Source organism: Callithrix jacchus, chromosome 5 (assembly GCF_049354715.1).
Source record: "Callithrix jacchus isolate 240 chromosome 5, calJac240_pri, whole genome shotgun sequence".
Taxonomy (NCBI): domain Eukaryota; kingdom Metazoa; phylum Chordata; class Mammalia; order Primates; family Cebidae; genus Callithrix; species Callithrix jacchus.
The window spans coordinates 76,289,990-76,310,983 of record NC_133506.1 but is presented as its reverse complement, the minus strand read 5'-3'; the positions used below and the strand labels follow the sequence as shown (position 1 = coordinate 76,310,983).

At 46.6% G+C, this 20,994-nt stretch overlaps 1 protein-coding gene across 1 annotated transcript in view; it reads right to left on the bottom strand.

Annotated features, from left to right (window-relative positions):
* The window catches only part of GLP2R (glucagon like peptide 2 receptor), a 55,847-nt gene extending 37,193 nt beyond the window's left edge, over positions 1-18,654 (bottom strand). Inside the window, exons 1-4 of the mRNA XM_054255847.2 lie at positions 18,329-18,654; positions 10,892-10,979; positions 8,394-8,498; positions 3,045-3,166 (exon numbers count right to left, since the gene is read on the bottom strand). Coding sequence (XP_054111822.2) covers positions 3,045-3,166; positions 8,394-8,498; positions 10,892-10,979; positions 18,329-18,529 — 516 coding nt within the window. The 5' untranslated portion in view covers positions 18,530-18,654. The remainder of the gene's footprint in view (positions 1-3,044; positions 3,167-8,393; positions 8,499-10,891; positions 10,980-18,328) is intronic.
* Positions 18,655-20,994: the final 2,340 nt, after the last annotated feature.

Sequence of the window (20,994 nt, the reverse complement as noted above, 5' to 3'; positions counted from 1 at the left end):
ATGTAAACTATGATTACATCCCTAGGACTGGACCGGAAAGGCCCAGGGAGGGAGAGAAGTTTCTGTAGGGTCCAGGGAAGCTATTCGGAAAAGAAAAGAAATGCAATAATCATAGCTATCAAACACCAACTGTGTGCCAGGAGACTGGTGAGTCACTCCACGTTCATTACCCTCTGAAGCCTCACAAGTAGGCCTGCAAAGCTGGTATTTTCCACCCCATCTGACAGATGCCCGTAGAGAGACTAGGTGACTCAAGTGACACGTAGTGTTTCTAAAACTGACTCCTTGCCTTCCCTGTCCCTAAACTTTAAACTATTGTATTAAAATATCTGTAATGATCAATGGGAGAATATTTAAATGACTTCAGAAAGCTAAAGAATTCCAACTAAATCATGAAATAAAGCCACAATTCAGCCTGGGCAACATGATGAAATTCACAATTTCATCTGCCTCTACAAAAAAAAGTGCCAGACGTGATGGCGTGCACCTATAGTCCCAGCTACTCAGGAGGCTGAGGTGGGAGGATCAGTTGACCCCAGAAGTTGGAGGCTGCAGTGAGCCATGATCGTGTCACTGCACTCCACCCTGGGGAACAGAGACAGACTCTATCTAAAAAAAAAAAGCCACAACTAGGGGTTGTGGGGGTGGCGGAGAGTGGGGGTGTTTTGCAGGTTCAAATTAGGGCACAGAATTAGGTAGCAAAATATTGAGAACCTAAAGAACAAGGACTCTCCCTGTATCCTTCTCAGGGAAGGGCATTTTCAAGACTCAAGGGTCCAAACCAGAAGGCTTTGGGCTCGTTATCCTTGACTCCACCCTCTCACAGCCTCCAGCACCAGGTCCTACTACCATTCTGCTCCTTGGTAAACCTGGGAGTCCACCCTCTGTCTTCTTCCACCCCCTTGGTGTTCCCTTCCTATCTGGGATGAGTTGCTCCCATGGCTCCTGGCTGTTCTCCCTGCCTTTGCCTCCAGCATGGCTCCAGTCTCCAATCTCCATAACAAGCTCATGTGTTGACAGGTTCACCCCTCTCCAATCTGCCAGGGTAAATCTGTCAACACAGGAGTTAGTTATGTCCCTCCCCTACTTCAACATGCTAAGTCCTAAGCCCTTCACCAGGCACAGGAGGCCTTAATCACCTACCTCTCCTGAGGCCTCCACCTCGACCTGTGTCCTTCTCAGGTCCTACCTCACCTTCCCAGCAGCACTTGAAGCGGCCCCCAAAGCCCCATGTCCTCTTTGGTGACCCTAGGTGTGTGTCTCCTTCTTGCTCTCTCTCCTCCTATGATCATCTCCTTCCCACCCTGCAGAGCTAGGCTTGAGCAGCCTTCCCCGCCCATTATCTGCATCAGTTTCCCACTCCTCTGTGACCATGGGCATCTGACACCTCCCTCCCAGCAGAGACCACACTGTCCATGAGCCTCATGAGGCTCTGAGCTCCCTGGGTGCAGTATCCGTGTGCTACCCTGTTTATTCCCAGCACCTGGTGCAAAAACCTAACCTATCGTAGATGGATCTTGACTGTCTGTGACCTGACCGTCTGAATGAAGGAAACCAAGGGGTGGTCCTAGATATCTGTCTGATTCCCAAATACCCGTTCCTCCGCTTTGTGCAGCCTCTTGCCCTTGAAGGAAAGTTAGCAGATTTTGGACAACCAGGAGGTCCTCAGGGAGAAAAGCAAGAGCCCAACAAAAAAGTACGGTGCAGAAGGATCCCAGAAAGAACACATGTGGAGAGAAGTCTGAAGCATGGATATGTTTGTTCATCCAAAGAACCTTTCCTGGGAAGCCATGGGGACTTGGAGAGCAGTTACTGTGATAGACCCTGGGGGTAGGCCAGGAAGGCCTACATTACACCATGCTGACTCGGTATCAGGTTTTCTCCTAAGAAACTGATGTCTGATGACCAAATCCTCACAATGTCACATGGAGCAACTATGATCCCTGTGGCATGAATGAGGAAGCAGAGGCCCAGGGAGATGAGGTGACTTGCACCAGGTTCACAGCCGGAAGTGCAGAGTCTGGATGCGCATACACAGACTGTTCCCCCGGGCATGCCACAGAGCTGTGGAAAATCCCAGGGATAAGGGATGCTTCATTTCCCCTTTTGAGGGCTCATTAACATTCTTACTGCTTATTTGGGATGGAAGTAGAGCCGTCTGACCCTTGACCCTGTGCTATGCCGCCCCCTCAAGGCACACAAGTCCCCCTGTCACCACCAGATCTACCTTCTGGCAAGACGGCTAGACAACAAATAAGCAATGTGTAAGAGTTGGGGGGTGGGGGCGGGCGGGGAGGGACAGGTGCCATAAAGGGATTAAAGTGGTGGTTGGGTGGGGATGTGGTAGGAAAGTGACCATGAAGGGCAGTCTCTGGATTAGGTGAGCCTGGAAGATCTCTCTTTTTTTTTTTCTGAGACGGAGTCTCGCTCTGTCACCAGGCTAGAGCACAGTGGTGCGATCTCGGCTCACTGCAATCTCCACCTCCTGTGTTCAAATGATTCTCCTACTTCAGCCTCCCCAGTAGCTGGGACCACAAGCTCGCATCACCATGCCCAGCTAATTTTTCTATTTTTAGTAGAGATGGGGTTCACCATGTTGGCCAGGATGGTCTCAATCTCCTGACCTCGTGATTCACCCGCCTCGTCCTCCCAAAGCGCTAGGATTACAGGCCTGTGCCACTGCTCCTGGCCAGAAGATCTCTCTTTGAAGGAGACATTTGGGCTGAAATCTGGAGGTTGAGAAGGAGCTGGTCACAGGGGAGCTGGGACAAATGCTCCAGACATGGGGAAGAGCAAGCGCAAATGCCAGGATCCACCCTGGAAGACTGATTTCTCTTAGGATTTTGCATATCAGCCTAGCAGTGGAAGAAATTCCACAGCCAACGTGAGAGTTGCTGCTTTACAGGACCTTGCATAGCTTCCCCGGGGAGACACGCTGGGAGAAAGCTCTTTGTGTGGCCCCTCAAGCCAGCCGACCACTGGGGTGTCTCGGATGAGGGTGGTTTGGACCCTGGATGCCTCCTCACTGAGCTGAGCAAACTCACGTTTTGCTTGAAGCTGTGGTTCTCGGAGCATTCGGAGTCATCCTGCCAAATATCCGTGGCGTTCTCTATCGTCTGCCAAGTCCCCTGAGCCAAGCAGTGTCTGTAGGCCCTTCCTGAGCTCTCTGAAAGTAAACAAAGCTCTGGAGGAAAGGTCAGAACACACAGCCCATTCCCCTGAGCATGCCACAGAGCTGTGGAAAGTCCCAGGGAAAAGGGATTTTCATTTCCCCTTTTGGGGGCTCATTAACATCCTCACTGTTTATTTGGGATGAAAAGAAAAACATGGAAGCCTCTCAGTTTTGTAACACACCATGGTCTGCTAATGTCTGCTGTGTTTACCCAAAGTCTCTGGAGTTAGAACAGCCCCTGGTGACTCAGAGATGTTATAAGCCCTCCAAGGTTCAGCCCAGCTGGGAGACGCCAATCTGGGCTCCTGAAGCTTGCTAGGTGGGCATCTCTTCTTGATGTCCATGCCATGAAGAAGAGAAAGACTGGGGCTGAAGCTGTATGTGCCATATGTGCATGAGTGTGTCCTGGGCCCGGCTCTCCTAACCTCTAAGCCTCCCTGTTTTTTCATCAGGAACTGGGAACAGTAATTGGCACCAACCCTCCATGATTTGGGAAAGAATTAAATGAAAGAGTGTGTGCAAATGATGAGAAAATCCCTCTGCTCATACAGACTGCCATTGCCACTGAGCCACATCTATCCCAGGAGACTCTCCCAGAGGTTCTTCCTACCTGGAGGATTAGGGGCTGGGCTTGCAAATGAGAAGTCAAAATTTGTTGGTCCTTCCTGGTCCTGGCCCTGCACGCCATGGGCCAATAGTAACTCTCTGCTGAATGTAATTAATGGACAGCCAAATAGTACTGTCCCCTGATCCCCTGACAGCTTTTCTAGGTAAGGTGTCTAATTGACATCAGACAACACACCCCAAACCAAACTCTTTTTATTCTTTTCAGAATCTGCTCCACCCATATATTTTACCACATCCGTGGATGGCAAACCCATCCTTCTAGTTCCCCAGCCCTAAACCTCAGAGTCACCCTTCCCTTCTCTGTCTCTCATAGCCCTCCTCTGGTCCTCTAGCTAATCTGTCATCCCTGCCTTCATCTATACCCAGAATCTGACTGCCAACTTCACCTGCTGCTTCTAGACAGTGGAGCCATCATCTCCCACCTGGATTATTGCAGACTCCTCTGACAGTCCTGCCCCTCACATCCATGGGTAACCCAGCAGTCAGAGCGAGCTGAATAAAATGTCAGACACATCACATCACGCTTCTCTCCAAATCTTCCAAGGGCTTTCTGAGAAAATGTCTTATGGCCTTTCATGAAGCCGCATTAAGACCCGGCCCATAACTCTCTGCCATTGCTTCTCTCCTCTCTTCACCATAGCCATGCCTGCCTCATTCTCTTCATGGAGCAGGCCAGGCATGGTCCCTGAGTAGAGCCATTGACCTGTTGTCTCCTTCCCTCCCCAACATCCTTCCTCTAAAACCTTTACCTTCTTTACATCTTCACCAAAATGTCACCTTGCCATTGAAGACTTCCTTGACTACCCAGTTTACAGCTGCAACTCATCACCCCACTCCAACACTCCCATCCCTTCCCTTCCCCATCTTTTCAAACATAGAGCACATTCAAACATAGTCTGAACTTATTTATGATGCTTATTGATAATTGTCTCCCTCTCCTGTGAGAATGTGAGCCCCACAGGAGAGAGATCTCACTCAGTTTTTGTCACTAATATATCCCAAGCATTCAAGAATAATGTGACCGGGTGCAATGGCTCACGCCGGTAATCCCGGCACTTTGGGAGGCTGAGGTTGGTGTGTCATGAGGTCAGGAGTTCAAGACCAGCCTGGCCAACATGGTGAAACCCTGTCTCTACTAAAAATACAAAAATTAGCCAGGTGTGCTAGTCAGCACCTGTAATCCCAGTTACTAGGAGGCTGAGGCAGGAGAACCGCTTGAACCTGGGAGGGAGGGGTTGCAGTGAGCAGAGATCGCACCACTGCACTCCAGCTTGGGTGGCAGAATGAGACTCTGCCTTAAAAAAAAAAAAAAAAGAATAAAATAGAGCATACAACAGGTGCTTAACAAATACTGGTTGAATGAGTGAATGGCAAGAATCTCACTCGGCACTTGAGTTGTCTGTGTTAGCCATAATGCTTTGTGCTAGGAATGCAGAGATGAATAGGGCTCACCTCTGCTTGGGGGAGTGCAAAGAAAAATTGTCATAAACGATTATAAATGCTAAGATTACAAATAATTATAAATGTCAAAAACGATTATAAAACGATTAAGATTATAAATGCACAGGTATAGAAGAGGCCTCAGAAAGGTAGAGGGCCTTTGTGCTTGAGGGGAGAGGTCCGAGAAATCTTCTAGAGGGAGGAAAGGATTGAGCTGAGAATTGCAGGGGCTTTAGAGGCTGAGAAATGTGGCCAGAGCCTGTGAGGAGGCCTCCTGGGCAGATGTGTGAGCCAAGGCACCAAGTGGCAACAGCTGGACTGGTGCAGAGCCCCGGAACTGATCATCAGGCTGGAGTGCAGGGAACCCGGGATGTCGGGGAGAGTGCTAACGAGGTCGTCGGCCGGGCCAGGCGACAGGGGTCTCGCATGCCATCTGTAGGGGTCATGATGGGGGCAGACAGAATATGACTGATATTTTAGAAAGCTTTTCCGAAGGTGCCTGGAGGGGGCCAGATCTGAGGCAGGGACTGGTGGGGAAATGGAGAAGCAACAGAGGGTGCTGGTGAGTCCACAGCGGTGAGGGACGGAGGGGAGGAAGAGCCAGAGGGCCTGGCTACCAGCTTGTTGAGACGTGGGCTTGGGTGGAGCCGGGTGGACCCTGAGACTATTCCTCAGATGGAAAAGAGAGCAGAAGAAGGAGGAAGAGGAGAAGGAGGAGGAGTTTGTTTTCCTCTCCTCCATTTTCTACTCCTCTCTGTCTCTATTTCAACTACAACTGATGACAAACCTTGACTATTCCACTTGCAACACTTTTCTTTAGTCTTTCTCCTTCTCTCCGCCCTCTCGCTCCTGCCCCAGACCCTGAATCCAGACTCAGAAAATGCTATTTTCTGGGACACTGTCCTGGGCCCGACAGCTACAGGCTATTAACATCATTCTCTCAAACTATAATGTGTGCTCCTTTTTTATGCCTTAACACCCTGTGGGGCTCCACATCGTCTTCCTCCACAGAAGAGATTGAAACCCTTAGTGACTAACACCCAGTTTCCTTCATCCTCAGCCCCCAGCTTCAGTTGTCAATCATGGCTTCTGTTTGCCTTCAAGCACTCCCTCTTCTCATATGACCATGCTCATTCCTCACGCTCATCTCACAGGGACTCTCCTCCACTCTGTGCATTTGCACATGTTCCTCTCTGTGCCCTTCCGTGTGGTCTCCACATTTTCCTTTCACGGCAGGGATCCATTTGGATTCTAAAAATTTAATGCACAGAATGGCAGGTGGAAGAGTGACTTCCCACTCCCTTCACATTCCAGAAGCCCAAAACCTATTTCCCTTTTTTCTCTTTCCTTCTTTCCTTTCTTTCTTTCTTCTTTCTTTTCTTAAAGAGCCTTTAACTCAACTTCTTTGTAAATGGGCCTTTTTGAACACTTTATTTTCTCTTCAAGTGGAATGGATCTGTATTTTTAGCTCTTGGAAAGGGGCAGGTAGACCAAGCAGAGAGGTAGATCAGCTCCACGTGCCACTGAGGAGTCCGGGTGTTTAAGTTCTTCAAAGCCTAAAGGAATCCAGGGGCTCCTCCCTGGATTCAGTTTCAGCTCCCACCACGCTGGCTCTGTGACACACCCTGTGAGTGCCTTCTCATTCACTCCTCAAAATGACCTTCAGAATTAGCGACTCTCCCTCCCTTCATAGATGAGGATGCGGCAGCTCAGAGGGCTGTGGGAATTTGCCCAAAGTCTCCAAGTGTAAAATGGAGGAACCGGATCTGACCTGGGGGCTCCTGACTCCACACCCAGTGCTTTTTCCCCTCCCTGAGCTGCTCCCAGGGGGACAGTGCCTGAATCATTCAGAGCCCTTGGTCCAGCGAGTTCTCTCTTCCACCCTCCCTAAAATCTCACATTCTCATGCTTGGGCTTATTCCAACTGGATTTCATCAGAGAACACTTCCATAAAATAGGTCACTAACTCTCCCACCCAGAAATATATCTTCCTTCTAAACACTCTCTCTCTCTCTTCTCTGGAGGGCTGAAAATATTTGAAACCAAGATTGCACAATGGAATGATTTATTGGGCTGAAATTAAATACAAAAGGCTATCATCTTACCCTCTCAGAAGCTGGTTCTCACCTTGTTTTGCCTGGAGCTTTGTAACCACTTCCTGAGAATAGTTTTAATTGTCCTTACATTTGCCAGGGGTCTGTGATCAAAGGCAACAGGAATCTAACCGGTAATCGCCTCTCTCCTTTTCCAGAATAAAATAACCAAGATGTCGAGTTCCTGGGGTCAGTAGGGGTGGAATATTATCCTGGGCATCTAAATAATGTTTATTTCCTTTAAACAGGATCAGGGCAAACTAAGTGGTTAAATTCTCCATCCAAGACCCATGGGAGTTAAAAGTACCAATTCACTGGCACCTCCCTTCGATGCTTATGCAAGGGTAGTTTTAAAATCCTTCCTCTCCATCTAACAAGCCAAAAATTGTGTAGAGGTTAGCATCCCAATCTTCCTCCCCCACCTCTTTCTCCTCTCCATGACAGTGGCCACTCTTACCCCCACTGCAGCCAAATTTAGCGGCTGTGGATCTGTACTCCAGAATCTTCAAAGTAAGAGAGATAATTCATAAGATCTAAAAATTGAAACAATTGAACTCATGGACATAGATCATAGAAGTGTGGTTGCCAGAGGCTGGGAAGGGTAGTAGGGGGCTGGGACAGTGGAGGTGTGGAGGGATAATAGGTACAAAAAATAGAAAGAATGACTAAGGCTACTATTTGGTATCACAACAGGTAACGCGATAGTCAATAATAAGTTAACCATACATTTTGAAATAAGGAGTATAATTGGATTGTTTGTGATTGAAAATACAAGTGCTTGAGGGGATGGATACCCCATTCTCCATGCCTATTCACATTGCATGCCTGTATCAAAACATCTCATGTACCCCATAAATATATACACCTACTACGTAACCACGAAAACAAATAAAAATATATATATATATACATAAAAATAAATGGAACATCCAAAAATAGAAGAATTACAGAAGACAAGAGGAGAAGGAAGATGTATGACTCAGAGCTTAGAAGGGGACTGGGGAAGCGAACTTGAGAAAAACGCTTGGTTGGGGAAAACTGATAAAAATAAGACTTATTACCTTCACTCCACCAAGGTAAGTATGAAGGGCAGGACACAGAGACATTTCCAGGAGGAGAATGAGGCCAACACACGAACTGATCAAACGTCCCATTACAAAATATGCCTACAGGGAGAAGAAGAGTCTGATGAACATCAGTGTTGCAGCACAGGGATGCCAGTGATGGAGGCAGAGGCACCACCAAAGCTCAAAGCCCACCTTCCGGGCACTGGAAGCAGGTGTAACCTGTGCAGAAACCAGCATGGGTGTCCCACTCTCTAGATGAGTCAAAGATAGGGAATGATTTGGGGAGTGCAGGAATGCTTACCACTGTCCCAAACAATGTGCATTTGTCTGCCCAACTTGACCTCCAGTCAATTGCGTCAATGTACACATCGTGCCAATTTGCTTTGTTTGACATGAACTAAACTTTCACGGAAATTTGGGGACAAGAGGAAACTCAGTGGCTCAGTCAGTGCCTTATGTCCCGCCATCAGCTAAATAATCATCAAACCTTCACCAGTTAGATCCCAGGACACCCTTACTTTGTGAATGTGCAAAATGACCAGTGGAATAAGGGGATCTACAAACTCATGGTCCTTGGTCACACATATCCAACACAAGTACGATACAGTCATCTCTCTCCATTCGCCTATCTCTCCATTTGAGCACTACTCATTCAATGATCATTATTATATTTGGACCATCTCTGGGGATTACCCTGGTGTTTGGCAATCGGAAGCAACAAGCTTAAAACTCCACCTTATGGGCCTCCCGGAATCAAATGGAAGTATCTCAGACTAGGTCCCAAACTTCTTTTTATTTTATTTTTTGATATAGTGTAGTAGAGTTTACTGGCGGATCTCAGCTCACTGCAGCTTCCACCTCCCAGGTTCCAGCAATTCTCCTGCCTCAGCCTCCCGATCAGCTGGGATTACAGGCACATGCCACCACGCCTGGCTAATTTTTGTATTTTCAGTAGAGACGGGGTTTCATCAAGTTGGCCAGGCTGGTCTCGAACTCTTGACCTCAGGTGATCCACCCACCTTGGCCTCCCAAATGCCTAAGTCACTGCACCCGGCTAGGTCCCAAACTTCCAACATTGCAAGCTCCTGACTCCTGGAAGTCGAGCATCATTCCCCACCCTCTGCTCCCTACTAGGCTAAAATGGCCACGTGCCTGGCATGGAAGCCATAGAAACACCATGGTGCTAGGTTATGATCTGGCTTAGGACGCTGTGTTGACCTGGCTGCCAGGTATCGGCACCTGGTCTGGGTAAGGCAGTGCTCACCTGAGCTGTACATGGCATGGCTCCGGATGAAGACCTGCCTTACCTGGACCTCAGAAAGCAGTGTTCTCCAAAGAGAAAGGTGATTCCTCTAGCTGATTGACTCAAGGCTTGACTACCACCTGCCTGGACCAATGAAGTCTTCAGAGGGAGCTGGGAAGGGCTTGAAGCCTGGGGCTGCCTTTGGGTCAAGAGAGAAAGGGAGAGTTCACAGTGTTCTGCCAATCTCAAGGCCTCTGAATAAAATGATCTGAAAGAAGCCAGAGACAGGGATTGTCCTCAGTGCTCAGAGGCAATGGGCCAACCTACTTTTCTTCTTTATTTCTTTCGGAGGTGGGCGGGGTACTTGTGGCTGCACCCAGAGTCAGCCTGCAGACAACTATTACATATTTGCTAGAATGTTCTGACCTTAAGGTAGGCTTGGATAAGAGAAATGTTACTATTCAGATTCAGTTAATGCCCTGGGAGATGGGGGACACCCCCACCATTCCTTTAACAGATTCCCAGGCTAATCTACAGCAGATAATCATGTCATGTGATCAGGTGATAAGTGTGCCATGGATGGCTTTTATCAAAGATGGCCACATTTACATACACCCTGTTTCATGCGTTCCATTACAATGGGGCATGGGGTCCATGTTTCTGCACCTTTAGCCTGGGTAGAGCTTTGTAGCTGTCTGACCAGTTGAACAGGGCAGAAGCGATGTTGTGTGACTTCCAAGGCCAAGTCATAAAAGGCAATCTGGCCTTTGGTCAGGCAGGCCCTAGGGATGCTACCATCATGCTGTATGGAAGCCATGGTCAAGTGGAGGAGCCATGGGAGTCTTCCAGCTAAACTCCAGATATTACAGAGCAGAAACAAGCCATCCCCAATGTGTCCTGTCTGAATTCCTCACCGAGAGAAACTGTGAGAGATCATAAATGACTGTTACTGTTTTGAGCTACTAAGCATTGGAACCCACCTCCCAGGTTCAAGCAATCCTCCCACCTCCACATCCCAAGTAGCTGGGATACAGGCACACTCCACTTTGCTCAGCTAATTTTTTTTTTTTGGTAGAGACAGGATTTCACCCTGTTCCCAAGGCTGGTCTCAAATTCCTGGGCTCAAACAATCCTCCTGCCTTGGCCTCTCAAAGTGCTCGGATTACAGGCATGAACCACCATTCCTGGTCTTCTTTTGATTTTGAGGCAATTTGTTACACAGCCACGGATAACTAATACACATGCTTACCAGGAGGTTCCTTGAGTAAGTCTCTCAGACACGCCTGTTTATACTGAGCCCACTTCCGAGTCGTTTCCTCAAGGAGAGATCCTGTAACCTGAGCAAAATAAAACATGATCGCCCCCAGTTAGCTGCAAACACAGATGCGACCTTGTCATTTCACATCATGATTCTCCAAACTAAAGTGCCCACAATGGCCCACAGCAAAGAAACAGCATTTCTTTGGCATCTTACCTTCTATCTTAAAAGAAAATGCAAATTTTACATTCACTCCATAATCTAATCATATTGGCTTTAATGTAAATATAAAAAATGTTAAAAAACTTTTGAGTGAAGTTGACATTTCAAGGGTATACAATATACTTATCCTAAACTTTTGCATCCTCCCACATGAATAGTTGCACACTCCTAAGACTATGTAGATCACAAAGAGAGAAGCATCACACTAAGACGCAACCATGTGACATATAAGGTCCAGAGCATTGCGGGAGCCTGCATCACCCAGGTATCTGCAGGTCCCAAGTCAGAAGCTCTGAGTAGACAGATGCTCTGCTCTGGAGGTGACCATGATTTTTTTCTGCTCAGGTTATAGGATCTATTCCTGAGAAGTCACCTCAGAAGTGGGTTTCAGTACAACGAGGAGTGCCTGAGAGACTTATACAAGCTACTGAGGACTTGGGATTTTTTTCTTTCTAATGTTCACTATTTCATGCCATTGAACCTTAGAAATACAGTATGCATTGGGCTTTCCAGATAACTGGGCTGTGTAACAGCTTCTAGTTGTATACTTGTACTATTTCTTTTGATTTTATTTATTTACTTTTTTGAGACAGGGTCTCCTCAGTCTATTGACCAGGCTGGAGTGTAGTGGCACAATCTCAGCTCACTGCAACCCCCGTCTCCCAGGTTCAAGTGATCCTCCTAACTCAGCATCTGGAGTAGCTGGGACTACAGGCGCACAACACTTTGCTCAGCTAATTTTTGTATTTTTTTTGTAGAGACAGGATTTTGCCATGTTCCCCCGGCTGGTCTCAAATTCCTGGGCTCAAATGATCCTCCTGCCATGGCCTCTCAAAGTGCTGGGATTACAGGCATGAGCCAGCAAGCTTGGCCTTCTTTTGATTTTAAAAGGGGCTTTCTCTTCTAGTTTTCATCAGGCACCTATTGTGGGCCAGTCTTTGTGTTAAGAAGGAATTAAAGAGGATATAAAGATGAGTGACATCAGGCGCAGTGGCTCACGCCTGCAATCCCAGCACTATGGGAGGCTAAGGCGGGTGAATCACGAGGTCAGGAGATCGAGACCATCCTGGCTAACACAGTGAAACCCCGTCTCTAGTAAAAATACAAAAAAATTAGCCAGGTTTGGTGGTACACACCTGTAATCCCAGCTACTCAGGAGGCAGAGGCAGGAGAATCACCTGAAGCTGGGAGGTGGAGGTTGCAGTGAGCCGAGATTTCACCACTGTACTCCTGCCTGGACAAGAGTGAGGCTCCATCTTGAAAGAAAAAAAGAAAGAAGGAAAGAAAGAAAAGAAAGAAAGAAGGAAAGAAAGAAAGAGAGAGGAAGGAAGGAGGGAGGGAGGGAGGGAGGGAGGGAAAAAAGAAGGAAGGAAGGAAGGAAGGAAGGAAGGAAGGAAGGAAGGAAGGAAGGAAGGAAGGAAGGAAGGAAGGAAGGAAGGGAGAAAGGAAGATGAGTGAGACACAGCCCCTTCACTAAAAAGGACTTAGGGTCTGCTACAGAGACGGCAGCTATGTAACCAGGTGGCATGCAAGGCCAAGGGCATTCTGGTCTGTGGTCCTTGGCTTCCCCACGGCTTCTGCCCTGTGTGGCTCAGTTCTCTCCGTCACACTCCCCAAACCAGGAGATGTCCGTGGCAACTACCTCCCCCTTGTCCAGATTCCATCCACCGTCCACACTGTGAAGGGAGAACAGAACAGAGCTGAGCACAGGGCTCTCCTGCCTAGTCCTCCACTTAAGGCCTGTTGCCTCAGGATTTAGCATCTCAGCCATCCTTGTCTCAAGTCATGCTCCTTCATGACTTCTCTTCCTTGCACTTCCCGCTGGCAATTGCTTCTGCCTTCATTTTCACCTGGTGAACTCCTATTTAACCTTCAAGGCCCAACTCAAGCCTAGTGAGCCTGGGCCATACTTAACCATCTGTCTCTGTGAGTCTTAAGCTTGTCACCCTTCCCCTGCACAACTGATCCCTATGGCCTATCACACTGCACTGTCATTGGACCACTTAACCATCTTCCTCCCTACCCCATAAGCTCCTTGAGGGCTATGATGTGTCTTTCCTGTCTGAATACAAGCTCCCAGCACAGGGCAGGAGTTACTGCTCTTGCTGTCCTTCATTTGCAGAGGCTCAGTTGTGGGATGGACGATGAGTAAATGAACACAGGATGGGTTCAATAAATTGTCTGGCCTAAGATCACCCAGTTAGTCAATTGGCTTTTCTCTCTTCTCACAAGGGGGAACAAGCTCAAATGCTTTCTAGAGCCAGGTAGATTTAGGGTTATCCCCCAGAAATGAGGTAGGACCTGGTACACCAGTAGGGAGTGCAGCAGCAATCACACAGCCAGTTTTTTGAAGATGAGTTAGTGTGGTCATGATTAGACCAGAAGTTCCCAAACTTACTGACTCAGTAATTTTTCCACAGCACTTCTAGGCCAAAAGATCTATCTAAAGCCCCATTTACTAAGTAGGTAAGTCCAAACAACTTAATAAATATTTATACCTTAACAACTTAGTGCCTGCTGTGCATTGCACAACTTCTCAAGATTTAGGATCAGATTGGATGCTACCACCTTTATTTCCGGTTCCACACTGATTTTTGTGCTATACTTGCTTTTTAATCACAGGACCTTTGGAAAACCCAGCTTTGCAAAGATACCACACCGTCAAAAGGGAGAAAGTGAGAGCTAATGTAAAAACCATGAATACTTTGAGCTAGTAGTTTGCAGTGTCTGGAAAATGCTACATATCACTGTACTTCCCTTGAAAAATTGAAATAACCTCACAGCACCCCTGTGAGTTCGCAGTGGTGCCCTGGGGTATACCAGCACATGGATTGAGAACCATGCAATTATCCAATAAGTAATAATAATGATACAATAATTTGCATTTATCCCTTAGTTTCAGTTTCCAATGGGTTTGGAATCTCTGTTGATATCGCTTTCTGAGTTATGAACCAAGAGGAAGCATGTAAGTTATTCACATATTGTTTAAAGAAGTAAACCTCTTTAATGGCACTATAACTGACTCTAGATCACTTTTGTAAATTCAGAAGATGAGTTGCTAACCAAAGAATAGGCTTCTAGAATCCTACAAGTCATCATGTAAGGCCCAGTGGTGGACAAAGTACTATTTATGGCCCCAGTAACCTCCCCAGGATGTGATTACTGAAGAGACAATAAAATCAGTGTCTGGACTCATGTCTCCCTGTCCTCCATTCTTTGCCATGGCTAACGACCATAGTCAAAAGCAGAAAAACGAACTAGAACTAAAAAGTTCTGAATTTTGTCAGTCGAGGGGAGCTGAACAAACTCAGACTATCTTCCCAGTCCTTGCCCTAAAGACACCAAAAACACAGGAAGCATCTCCAAGTTCAATCACAGCCAGATTCCCAAAGTCATGAGGAAGGAAGATATATGGGTGAATTTTTTTCCAACTGGAAAAGTCCTGCTTGACCTTCATTCCTCTTCCCTTGCATAGGCAACCAGCATCAGCAATGAACTTGGCCAAGAAAGGATTAAGAAAAAGAAAAGAAAAACCCTTGTATTTACTCTCTTTAAATCAATCCATTTTTCTTTGTTCGAGGAGGAATACACTTCACTGTAGATGAATCGAAATCACAGATATGCAAAAAGGGAAGAAGGTGGAATTATCATCTAATTACTCAGAAATTACTGTCCAACTCCAGATTCTTCTCTTTATACACATTCATTGTCTTTCTTTTCTTTTTATTGTAATTGCAAAGAAAATAATAGTTTCAAAGCCTTTTATGTTTCACTAGAAGACATATTGTGAATATATTTCCATGTCAAGAAATAAACAATAAATGAAGAATTCCTTTGACAGCTACATAGTATTCTATGAAAAAATGTGATATAATTTACTTTATAAATCCTTCAGCATTGAATGTCTATGTTGTTTTAAAATGTTTGCTGATATAAATGATGCTGTGATTAAAATCCTCCTAGTTGAACATTTGAGAGCACATCTTTCTTTTCTTTTTTCTTTTTTTGTTTTGAGAAGGAATCTTGCTCTGTCTCCTAGGATGAAGTGCAGTGGTTCATTCACAACTCACTGCAACCTCTGCCTCCGGGTTCAAGCGATTCTCCTGCCTCAGCCTCCTGAGTAGCTAGGACTATAGGTGCCCGCCACCACACCTGGCTAATTTTGTATTTTTGGTAGAGACGGGCTTTCACCATTTTGGCCAGGATGATCTCCATCTCTTGACCTCGTGATCCACCCACCTCATCCTCCCAAAGTGCTGGGATTACAGGCATGAGCCACCGCACCCAGCTGAGAGCACATCTTTATTTTCTTAGAAATTCTTTGAATTGGAATTTCTGGGTCACAGACTACACATAGTTTTAAAGGGTTTCGATTGCCAAACTGTCTACCCTGACAAAAAAAAGTTTAAAAATTTAAATATGCATCATTTTACCTTTCTGCCATCCATGTATAAAAGGGCCACAAATGTACTTCTCAAAAATTCTTTATGTTAGTTTATGTTTTGGATGCCAAAGCAACTGCTAAATAACTTAAATGAGTGTGGGAGAGGGTGGTCTGGGGATAATATTTCTTCCCTGCTTAAATTTAGAAACTAAACTATCCCTGAGAATTTCTCATTAAGTGGATTTTATGAAGACTTCCTGCCAGAAAACACACCACAGTCATTTATATTCCATGCAGGGAAAGAAGCTATGAGCAGAATTCATCATGAAAGTCTTCACAAAACCTTGTAATATAAACATCTAGAGAAGGAATATGTATGGGGTTAAGATGGAGAACCAAGAGTAAGGCCATCCGAATTACAGACATGCCCAGAGGACAGCCAGCCAGAAGGGCTCTAAAAATGCATACTGGGTGGCAGAGGGTGGAAGCAGACGCTGCCAGCGGGCACGTTATTGATTATGAAAATGCCAGAGTGAAAGAGCCAAGGTATGGCTTTCTCAGCCTGGTAAGCTGGCCTGAGGCTCTGTAGATTCTGCTGTTGTAACATACAAACATTCATATGTCAACAACTCCCAAGAGCACTACAGAAGAAAGAAAACAGGCTTTAAACACCCCGGGTAGGCACAACGGCTCCAGTGCTCAGGAGCTACAGCATTGAAGGCAAACTTTTAACTCCTCTGAAGCTTAATTTGCCTATCTGTAAAATGGGTTCAGTAACAACCCATTCTCAGAGGCTTGTGGTGAGGATTGAGATGATGTGTGAGGAAGTATTCTATGATAATATCCCAAATGCCATCTCAGGGGTTGGCATGTGGTCGGCAATCCACATTTGTGAACAAAACTATACGATAAGCTGGATACACTCACTCAGCGTTAAGGTGAGATATCCAGAGAGTGGAAGGAAGGATGAGTGCTCTGAGTCAACTCTCCCACCAATGGCCCTACCCCTAACAGACTGAAGGCCTCGGACCAGAAGCAGGCCAGCGCCGCCTGCCTTAAGGATGTTCTGGTCACTTGGGGAAAGGCTGCCGTGATGGCAAGGATTCCATGAAACCATTGATTGGGCTCACATTTACAATCCATGAAAGCCTGAAGGCAGCCTCTAGGGGAATCTGGATGTAGGAAATCTGGTAGGTTTTGTCTGCCTCTCTAGCTCCAGGCTTGCAGCAAAGAAAGCCTGAGCAGGTGAAACCCTCATAAGATCTGGTACCACAGCCTGCCCTACATGGGGGCTGAAGGGGCTTAGAATTCCAAGACCATGAACAGGGACTAACCCTGCCCATGGAACAAAGGAGGAAGAGAGCTGTTCCTTAAGCTACTTTCTTTACTCAGAAGAGTAGAACTGGGGTTCCTTCCCATCATCCTTTTACACTGCCCATAACCCAGTATCAAAATGGGAACTTGGAAAGAGGATGAAGGTCTAATCTTCTTGAATAGAATAAAGCAAGCTACCAGCATGTCCACCTATAGAGGATAGTTAAATACATTACAATAAATCCTTAAAGCCCTTAAATGTCATACCATGGAGCTACATTTACTGATATGGACAAATGTTGCTCAACTTATCTGAGACTCAGTTTACTCATCTGTAAAAGGGGATTAACAAGAGAACCTCCCTCTGCAGGGTTCTGATATAATATAAAAAACAGGGGTCACCTGGCACTCAATCCAGTGCATTGCAAGTGTTCCATAAAAATGTCAGCTGTTATTAGTGTATTTTGTTAAGAAGAAAGCAGACTAAAAATTATATTTATAATATGTGCCTGTGTTTGTTAAAAAAAAAAACTTTATATAGGCCTGACACAGTGGCTTATGTCTGTAATCGCAGCACTTTGGGAAGCTGAGGCAGGTGGATCACTTGTGGACAGGAGTTCGAGATCAGCCTGGTCAACATGGCAAAAAACCCCATTTCTACTAAAATACAAAAATTAGCCGGGTGTGGTGGCGCTCGCCTGTAATCCCAGTTACTCGGGAGGCTGAAGCAGGAGAATCACTTAAACCCAGGAGGCACAGGTTGCAGTGAGCCGAGATCGCACCACTGCACTCCAGCCTGGGCAACAGAGCGAAGCTCCATCTCAAAAATCAACCAACCAACCAAAAAACTGTGTGTAAATGGTAGAAAAATATCTGGAAGTGTAAGCCCCCAAATGTGAATGACGGTGATCTCTACCTGGTGGAAGTAGAGTGATTTGTAGTTTGCACTTCACTTCTTTGAGTTGTATAGGCCTTTGAAAAAAAACAATTAGCATTCTCTATTTTTGTAATGGAAAGGAAAAAGGAAAATGAACAGAAAGGAATGGTCCAGAAAAGAATGGAACGGAAAGGGAGGGAAGGGAAGGGAAAGAAGGAAAAGGAAAAGAAGGGAAAATGGATTTGCTTAACCTAAATACTCAAGCCTGGGAGAACACTGAAGACAAAACAGACGGGTATATACAGCAATTGTAAGTGCTATTTGCAGAATTCACGCTAATGCGGGGAAATGCTTATAATATGATGCCGGAGTGGGGGAAGCCAGGATACAACATGTTTTATGCTTCCTAATGTCAGTTGTTGTTAAAAAATGCCTAGAGAAAAGATTTGAGGACAATATGCCAAAATACGAACAGTGATTACCTTTGAATGCTAGGATTATGGTTGTTCATTATTTCCTTAATACTGTTTTCTCTTTTCTAAATTGCTTACATGAGGCCTCAATTGCTTCTTTTAAAACAATCAGAAAATATGAACAACTGATAATAAAAATAATAATGAACTGCTCTTACTTGCTTGATGGAAACCAGCAGGACCAGGGCAACGATGGGCCTCCCAGAGGCCCAGATACACTTTGTGTAGAGGGGGAAAGGGCTGGTCCCCCAGGGGGCACGGATGCCCATGGGCAGCTCGGGGATGCCAGGCAGGAGTCCCATGCTTCCTCTCCCAGGCCCTGCCCTGCTCGATCCCAGCTTCATCTTCCTCATGAACATTCACAAGTGGGGGCACATCTCCGTAGCCGTCCAAGATGCACCGCAGGCTGTCTCCTCTCGCATTCCTCTTGGTCCAGAGAGGAAATGTTTGCACAAATCCTCTCCACGCCGCCCAGAGAGAGTCTGAGGCAGTCCACAGCGATCTACAGAGTCTTCAGAGTTCCTCCTCAGCCCTGGCTTATCCCCCGCCCCTGCCCCCCTAAAAGCAGAGAGATTTTTCCCAGACCTTCCCTAAGTCAGCTGTGCTTTCTGGGACTTCTCAACAGGCCGAGGAGAAAGAACAAGGCAGTCAGCGGGCTCCTCCCTGAAGGTTCTGCTCAATGAACAAGGCTGGGCTGAGACAGGTTTGGGTTCGAGCTGCAGAAGAATAGCTGGCAGAAGGCTATGGGCCTCAAGCCAGTTTAGAGGCAGGTGTCTTTTTGAGGTGGGGTATTTCTTTCTAAGGCGTTAAGCTTGTCCAAGCTGCGCTGAGACTAACCACGAAGGCAGAATCTCCTCTGGGTCTTGTTTATGCAGAGATTACAGGAGAGACAGTTGCTCAGCTTAGGAGAGAACAGATCCCAACCCAGGCTGTGAAGCAAAAACCCAATCAGCGGCTTAGATTATGCCTACACAATAGCAAAACAATGTGTTGAAAAGTTCAGCATTCAGGTGTCTTGAATACCCACTTGTTCTGAGCACATGTGGCTCTGTCCACCTACAGACCCTTTCATAGAATTCATGATAGGTCACTTACTAACCGGTGCTGGAGTACTCTCTCCCCACAATGCGCCTTGACAAAATCTTTCAATCCACCATCTTATGTCACTCATCCTGACAATAACCCCATGGGGATACAATGAATTCTTCATCTGACAGCTGAGAAACATCGAAGCTCAGAGAGGTTGGCTGGCTTGCCCAAGGCCACACAGCAAGTAAACAGCAAAGCCAGGATAGGCAGATCTTCTGACCAGAAGTGGCTGAGCACAGCTACTGGGGAAGGTGCCCTGCCCCTGCCCTCTCCAGGTGAGTTTCTCCAAAAGGCTCTGCTTGGAACTTCTCAATCCACCTCTCTCAGGCCAGCTCCCAGTGTCCCCTGCAATGTCTCCCAACCTCGCAAACTGGAGGCCCAGGTGGAAGATGCCTTGATTGAATGGACAACAGGTCAGCAAGAGGCTAGAAGAACATGTTTTCACTTCGTTTTTGATTTGCTTTTTTTTTTTTGGTTCTGTTTCATTTTTTCCCCCTTCAAGTCAAAGCATAGGAACTCATCCTGGGTAACTTTTGAACTGAGTGAATTCTGAACAGTTGGGGAAAGCAGCTGTGCTTTTATAAATGGAAATCTTAAAAACTCATGGCCAGGCACAGGGCTCACGCTTATAATCCCAGCACTTTGGGAGCCCGAGGTGGGTGGATCGTGAGGCCAGGAGATTGAGACCATCCTTGCCTCCATGTAGCAAGATTTTAGACCTTAACCATGAAATGCTCAACTAGAACAAAGACCCTAGAAATGGACTCAGAGTGGTGTCACCTCTGGAATCGATGTGGTTGTCTCTTTGGGATGGCAGAGAGCAGGATGGAGTGACCCAGAGGGAGAGAGTGCCCGAGGGATGGGCTTTGGCCCTTTAATGTGGCTGCAACTCTGTTCTGTGACTTCATTAAAGATCATCTTCCAAGTTGTATGCTGGAAGATGATATGTCTTTAAAGAAAACACCTGCTTTGCAAGAATAGTCTGTCTCATCTCTTCCAACTTTTTCTGAAAAACCTTTATTTCTGAAGGGATGAAGATTAGGGCCACACACTTTTTCCCCACCCATTGGGCGGGTGCCCTCTAGCGATGAAACGTGGTAAAGCCTCTTCCCTCGAGACTGGGCAGCCACCAGGCCAGTGAGAGCACAGGACACGGTTGCTCAGACTTGGCCAGTGGCAAAGTACAGATGGAATGATATTAACCGACTATCACTGTCTAGCCCAGGCACATAGATTCGATTCTGTCTGGGGTATTCAGGAGGTGTCTAATATGTCATCAGGAGCCTGTAGGATGCTCTGTGGAAATTTCTCCTGCCCTCACTCCTTTACCAGTGTCCTCTGCCTGAGGAGCTCCTTTAAAATCTTCAGCATCAACTGGGCACAGTGGCTCACGTCTGTAATCCCAGCACTTTGGAAGGCTGAGGCAGGCAGATCACAAGGACAGGAGTTCGAGACCAGTCTGGCCAACATGGTGAAACCCCGTCTCTACTAAAAATACAAAAAAATTAGCCGGTGTGGTGGTGTGCTCCTCTAATGCCAGCTACTCAGGAGACTGAGGCAGCAGAATTACTTCAACCCAGGAGCAGAGGTTGCAGTGAGCTGAGATTGTGCCATTGCACTCCAGCCTGGGCAACAGAAAGAGACTCGATCTCAAAAAACAAAATAAAACAAAACAAAACTCGACCGCGTCACTGCCTCTGCCAGTGCTCCCTTCAGTGAGGACATGAGCGATGGT